At 51.2% G+C, this 6544-nt stretch overlaps 1 protein-coding gene across 1 annotated transcript; it reads right to left on the bottom strand.

Annotated features, from left to right (window-relative positions):
* Positions 1-1454: 1454 nt before the first annotated feature.
* Positions 1455-6533, bottom strand: COX4I1 (cytochrome c oxidase subunit 4I1). Its single transcript, XM_068150827.1, has 5 exons — positions 6429-6533; positions 5498-5577; positions 4795-4962; positions 2495-2626; positions 1455-1733 (listed from the first exon to the last, which is right to left on the bottom strand). The coding sequence occupies exons 2-5, from the start codon at positions 5574-5576 to the stop codon at positions 1597-1599; spliced, it is 516 nt and encodes a 171-aa protein (XP_068006928.1). The 5' UTR covers position 5577; positions 6429-6533; the 3' UTR covers positions 1455-1596.
* Positions 6534-6544: the final 11 nt, after the last annotated feature.

The following is a 6544-nucleotide window of genomic DNA, read 5'->3' as shown; positions in this document are numbered from 1 at the left end:
AGCCCATCTCCTTCTCCCTCCAGGGAAGTAAGAAGAGCTGTAAAACAGCTCTGTGATCCCAGCACATGCTTCCTACCAGGAGTTTTCAAAGCAGATACACCCAGCAGCTCACCACTCCCCTCCCAGCTCAGCCCCATCAGCCTGCAGAGGCAAGAGCTGTACAAAGAGCAGAGAACAGCAAACCAAGAGTGTAGTGGAAGCCCCCTCAGCCTGTGATCCCATCATCCTTCTTAACACCCTTCTCATTTTACCTAAGGGATCTTGCAGGAAGGGGAGCTCATCTCTCTTAATTCCCACAGATCACCTCACCCTAAAACCCTTCCCTGGATTTCTCTGACTGGAAGGGAATGGCTGGCTCAGGCCCCAGCACAGCAGCTGTCAGGAGTGGCTGAGGCCCTTCCCTGGCTGCTGAACACAGGTGTAGATTTAAAACCCTGACAGCCCTGTACTGAGGAAAAGAGCAAACTGAAGCTGAAGCTTGTTTTAGCCTGGTAGCTTTTTTAAACCAAAGGCAAAAGTCTGCCTGCAGAAAGCCAAGGTGACACAAACCAGATTAGCTGTAGGGAGAAATTTGGCAGTGTCACAGCAAAGGCACCAGCTTCTGTAGCTCAGGCTCTGAAGATGTTAAGCCATAACCAGAACATGCAGAATTATGGCATCACTTGGGTTAGAAGCGACCTTTAAGATAATCACTGACCAGCACTGCCAGGTCACCACCAGACCATGTCCCTCAGCACATCTCCATGGCTTTTCAATCCCTTCAGGGATGGGGACTCCACCCCACTCTCTGCAGCCTGGTTCAGGACTTGACAGCCATCAAGTGACAGAAATTGTTCATGTCCAACCTAAACCTCTGCTGGTGCAACTCCTGGGAGAAGAGACCAACCCCCACCTGGCTCCAACCTCCTTTCAGGGAATTATACGTAGCCACATCTCCCCTCAGCCTCCTTTTCCCCAGGCTGAACAAACCCCATTCCCTCAGCTGCTCCTCACAAGCCCTATTCTCCAGACCCCTGCACTTCATAAAAGCCCTTAATGCAGCATTTTTTCCTTACCCCAGCTGCAGTGATCTCCTCCACACACTATCACAGAAGGCACAAAAGATGCCTCAGGGTTTCATCTAAACCTGTTCTTGGTTGAATTTGATCTACTAATTCTCTTTCCACACTTTCAGATCTGCACAGGACACTGGAGTCAGGTCTGCAGCCTGCCTGTGCTGCTGAGGACACATTCCTTTCATGAGGACAGACAGATCTCTGCCTCGACCTGTGTGGTTTGACTCACTGCTGTCTGGAGCACTGACTTGCTATTTTTGGAGTGGTTGTGGGACACAGAGCCTCAGCAGGAGCTGGGATCTGATTAGCTTGCACATAGCTCAAACCTCTGCAGAGCAGCACTGCTGGCTGTGCCCCAAACATTGCCTTTAACAAACGACACATCAAGCACACCACCAATAAAAGGAACCCTTCAAGTCAACCAGACATTTATTAGCATCTATGTAGATGGAGAGGTTGTTCCAGTACACGAGCAACGAGGTCACGCACAGGTGATGGAATCATTTCATTTTTCAAGCAGAGCAGGTTCCACTGAGTTGCTTCACTTCTTCCATTCATTCTTCTCATAATCCCACTGGGAAGAGATGCCCTCCACAGGATTAATCCTCATGTCCAGCATCCTCTTAGTCTGCGCTGCCAGCCACTCGTCGGAGAAGGTGTGTGGGATTGGGCCATACACTGCAATGAACAGGGCTGTGATCACCTCAGGGTACAGAGCCAGCAAGCAGGGAGCTGAGGGTTCGCTAATCAGAAGCTTTTCCTCCTCCCCCAAGGCCATCAGTGCTGATCACACACCATCAGCTACTCAAACCCACTCTCCTACAGCCAGTTTCAGATACATCCAGCCCAGACCCAATTGATTCCCCAGCTGTTTCATCCATCACTAAAGGCTCGTACCAAGACTTCAAACAGCTTTCTCCTCCGTTCACCACACACACAGGATGAAGGCTCAAGACAGAGCACAGCTCATGGAACCGCCTGCTCTGCCTCACGGCAGCTGGAGGGCTCCCTTGGGCTTGGATCATTAGCTGGGAAGGCAGCCAAACATGGCAGAAACCCAAACATGTACTGCCGAGGTGGCAATAGGCTTTTGTGACAGCAGGCTTCACAGAGAGAAGCAGCTCTCAGACTGTTAGTGTATCACCACTCTTTCCCCTCCCTCTGCCTCTCTCTCCATTCCCAAAGCCCTCTCCACCACCTTCACCCTTCTACAAACCCCCTCCCCAAATACACTATGCACCTGCCAATCTCTGTGAAGTTTCCAACTCCACAATTGACTTTTCAGAGCCTAACAAAGAGCAACGACTGCCCTGAGGCTCCCCAGAACAGCTATTTGAGGCACAATCCCGACCCCCTCCCCATGGAACTATTCATGCACAATTCTCTCATTTTCCATCAGGTACCAGCTGGTCTGGCTCTTAATTTAAGAGCTGACTTACTGAAATGTTTCTGCCAGATGAGGACGAGGCCAGTTAACCCAAGGAAGAAGAGCACCGCCCCGAGGACAGTCTTCCACTCGTTTGTTCCTTTGTTCATCTCCGCGTAGGTCTCGTTAAACTTGATGCGATACACTGCAGAACAGAACACACACACCCCCCCCAAAACTCAACAAGTTAAAACCTTCAAATCCTTCCTTTTACTTTCCCTGACACTTGCAGCCAACACACTGCTCTCCAGAGCCCAAAGCACTGGTTAAGCCACACCTTGAGTCCTGTGCCCAGTTCTGGGCCCCTCAGTTTAGGAAGGAGGTTGAGTTGCTGGAAGGTGTCCAGAGAAGGGCAACAAAGCTGGGGAGGGGTTTGGAGCACAGCCCTGTGAGGAGAGGCTGAGGGAGCTGGGGTTGATTAGCCTGGAGAAGAGGAGGATCAGAGGAGACCTTATTGCTGTCTACAACTACCTGAAGGGAGGTGGGGATTGGTCTCTTCTCCCAGGCAACCAGCACCAGAACAAGAGGACACAGTCTCAAGCTGTGCCAGGGGAGGTTTAGGCTGGATGTTAGGAAGAAATTCTTCACAGAAAGAGAGATTGGCCATTGGAATGTGCTGCCCAGGGAGGTGGTGGAGTCACCATCACTGGAGGTGCTTAGGAAGAGACTGGATGAGGCACTTAATGCCATGGTTTAGGTGATTAAATGGTGTTGGATGACAGCTTGGACTTGATCTCAAAGGTCTTTTCCAACCTGGCTAATTCTATTCTAAAAAAAAGTCTGGTAGGGGGAGGGACAGAGCTCTCTTTCCTTCCTTCCAGTTCCTGTGAATTGTTTGTATTTCTCCACTTCCTCTGCTCAAAATCTGCAGCTAACTTTTAAAGGCATAGCCTGAAACTGCCACAGCAGTGTGGTAGAGTGCAAAGCTTCCAAGCATGAGTAGTTTCCAAGGGACTGCTGGAACTCAAAAGCCTTCTCCCAGTTTTTGCCACTAAGGCCTGCTGTAAAACCTTGAAGTTTGGAGCAGCACAAGGTGGGGAGAGTGATTATGAATGCTTGAGCAGCTGCTGTTAAGAGTCTGACACCTTCTCACTGTACCACAGCACTGTTTGCAGGTCAGGTCAGCCCTTGCAGACCACAATGGCAGGTGGTGTGGTTTTATCTGCAGGTCAGACACTTGCTTAGCACTTGTAATTACCTGAAACTTGCTCACCCTAAGGGCAGTGGTCATACACAGGGCTCCCTTCACTCAGCTGGACTAGTGACTGCTGAATACAGAGGTACAATCACTGCTCTACTCCTGCTGGCTACACTACTGAGGATGCAAGGTCAACAGCATTGTGCCTGTACCAGCACTGGTGTCTCCAGCAGGATCAGGGCAGGGATTCTCCCCCTGTACTCAGAACTGGTGAGGCCACGCCTTGAGTACTGGGCTCAGTTTTGGGTCCCTCACTACAAGAAGAACACTGAGGTGCTGGACCATGTCCAGAGAAGGGCAGCAAAGGTGGTGAAGGCTCTAGAGCACAAGTCCTGCAAGGAGCCACTAAGGGAGTTGTTCAGCCTGGAGAAAAGGAGGCTGAGGGGGGAGACCTTCTGACTCTCTACAACAACCTGAAAGGAGACTGGAGCCTGGTGGAAGTCGATCTCTTCTCCCACTGAAAAACAGGACAAGTTGTACCAGGGGAGGTTTAGGTTGGACATGAAGAACAATTTCTTCCCTAAAAGGGTTGTCAAGCCCTGCACCAGGCTGCCCAGGGCAGTGATAGAATCCCCATCCCTGGAGGGATTGAAACGTGGTGCTAAGGAACACAGTTTAGTGGTGACCTGGCAGTACTGGCTTAACAGTTGGACCTGATGATTTAGAGGCCTTTTGGTTCCAATCAAAACAATTCTGTGATTCTACAAAACCAGTTCTGTTCTATTCTATGGGTGCTGTAACATTTTTATTGTGGCCTGTTGAGAGCAGACAGGCACCAATAAATAACTATCATCATTTGTTTTCTGAAAGGAATTGCTGAACTTCGCCTCAGGCACCTACCAGACACCACAGCAGGTGTTTCAAGCCTCTGGAAACAGCACTAAGCATCCTAGGAGCACAAACCACTGACTTCCACACACACAAAGAGCTCCATCATAACTAACTGAGTGCTCCTTCAAGGCTCATGAGTCATTTGGAAGAACAGGGTCCAGCAGCTGCCCCAGCAGGCACTGTCTGTGGTGGGTTTTCTACTTCAAGTTGTCACAAATGAAAGCACAACAGCTCTGATGGTATTGCTGCCAGCTGTGAGGTTACCTAAAGCCCCCAGTACTCACATTCAACTTTCTCATCGACAGACAGAGCAGTCCAAGATGCCTTTTCCTTCTCTTTCAGTGCCTTCTGCTGAGCAGAGAGGTCCTTCACAAAGGCCACTTCAGGCAGGGGAAGATCACGACGGTCAACATAAGCCGGGAGGCTGAAATCCTCTGCTTTGACAACACCAGCTGCACATGGGAACAGAAGAGGCACCCAGTCAAGCACACACATCACTTACTGGTTACAACACAAAAATTCAACAGCTCAGTCAAAACACTGATGGCAGCTAAGGAATCCAGGAAGTAAAAAAAAGTCTTCCAGATGAAGCATTTATCTGGGAGGGAAAGGAAACAGAGAGCTGTTCAAGTGGGTTCTTTCTAACAGGAAAGCATGAGAACAAAGTAGAAGTGGGATCTACATAAAACATAATATCCAAAATCACTTCATAAACATCTCAGCCATCTCCATTTCCAGCTGTCACACTCCTCACCTCCCCTTCCAAACACGCACAAACCCTCTACACCTTTTCCACCCCAGTTTCTCCCTGGCCCTCAACTCCTTCTGCACCTCGGCAATGCCATCTGCTGGCACAGCCTGCTCAGATCTCCTGCCACCAGTCAATGCACCAGCCTTGCCAGCTTACCCAAACCCTTAATAGCAGCTTTTCTGTGCTCTTCTGAAGTGCTTCTTTTATTATCTTTACTATAAGCAGTTACCACCTACCATGTCCATGTGCTCTCAGGCAGATGGAGGTGGAAAGGGCTCTCTTCCCGACGAGGCTGAATGCTCTTGAAGCCAACATCCTGGGGGACCAAAAGCAAGTAAGTCAGTGTCAGGTGAAGACATGGAATGTACACATGTGAAGGAACATCATTTTTCACTTGTCTATAAAAAAGAAAAGCCAGCCTAGAGGTTTCCAATCCCATCTCCCAAGGCTGGCACATCACACCAAACCACTCCTTGCTTTCCAGGGACATTTGCCTCCTAAAGGAACTTGGATGAACCTCCCTCTCCCTCCTTTTTTTTAACACAGCCTCCTGTATACGAGCCCAAATGCATTCTCATTTTGAAGTCCGCTTTCCAGAATGTTTTCACTCGGCCACAGACCGTTACTGGGTGCTAGCCAGGAGCCTCAGGCAAGTCTAAATGCATCTTGCATCCACTGCGGCACACTCCAGCTCCAAACAATGCTGACATGTCTGAGGGCAGGGCAGACGCCCAGCTAACGGTTTCTCCCCCACTCCTGCTGTCACATCCACTCCACGATACAGGTTTCTCACAGACCTCTGATCTCAGCTAACCCCCCCCACCAGGATCCCACCGTGAGCTGAGCGCCAAGCCCGCGGCCCACGCCTGACCTTGGAGTGGACCACACGGCAGAGATGCACCCCACCATGCAGTGCCGCTAAGCATCTCAGGCACACCCGACGTGACAGCGGCGATATGACACCGCATCGCGGCCCCTCTTCAAGGGGAAGAGAAGGCCGCAGCCCTTCCCCCTATTTCCCCCCTACACCCAAGCCAAGCTGTCCTGACCGCCCGCCATCCTCCGGGGCGGATGGACGTGGTGAGAGGGGCACATTCAACCGCCACCGGTAATCGAACGACCCCTGCAGCCGCCCCCCTGCCCCGCCACCCGCCGCGGCCCGACGACCTGGCGACCGTCCTCTACGCCGGGCTGCTACCGGAAGGAGCCGCTGGCCGGAAGCGCAGTGCACGCCGGGAGACGGCGGGCAAGCGGGAGAGCGAGAAGCCGCAAAGGAGGGGCCC

This window comes from Melanerpes formicivorus, unplaced genomic scaffold (assembly GCF_026170545.1).
Source record: "Melanerpes formicivorus ecotype bairdi unplaced genomic scaffold, bMelFor1.0.p_v2 SCAF_20, whole genome shotgun sequence".
NCBI classification, from domain to species: domain Eukaryota; kingdom Metazoa; phylum Chordata; class Aves; order Piciformes; family Picidae; genus Melanerpes; species Melanerpes formicivorus.
This window is presented reverse-complemented; position numbering and strand designations above follow the sequence as displayed.

Bases quoted from the DNA above. Each gene is read 5' to 3' on its own strand.
- COX4I1 (XM_068150827.1), bottom strand. From the start codon at position 5,576: ATGTTGGCTTCAAGAGCATTCAGCCTCGTCGGGAAGAGAGCCCTTTCC. The intron at 4,963-5,497 runs GTAGGTGGTAAC...TCCCATGTGCAG, and splicing joins CCTGAGAGCACATGGACATG to CTGGTGTTGTCAAAGCAGAG. The intron at 2,627-4,794 runs GTGAGTACTGGG...TCTGTTCTGCAG, and splicing joins TGTCGATGAGAAAGTTGAAT to TGTATCGCATCAAGTTTAAC.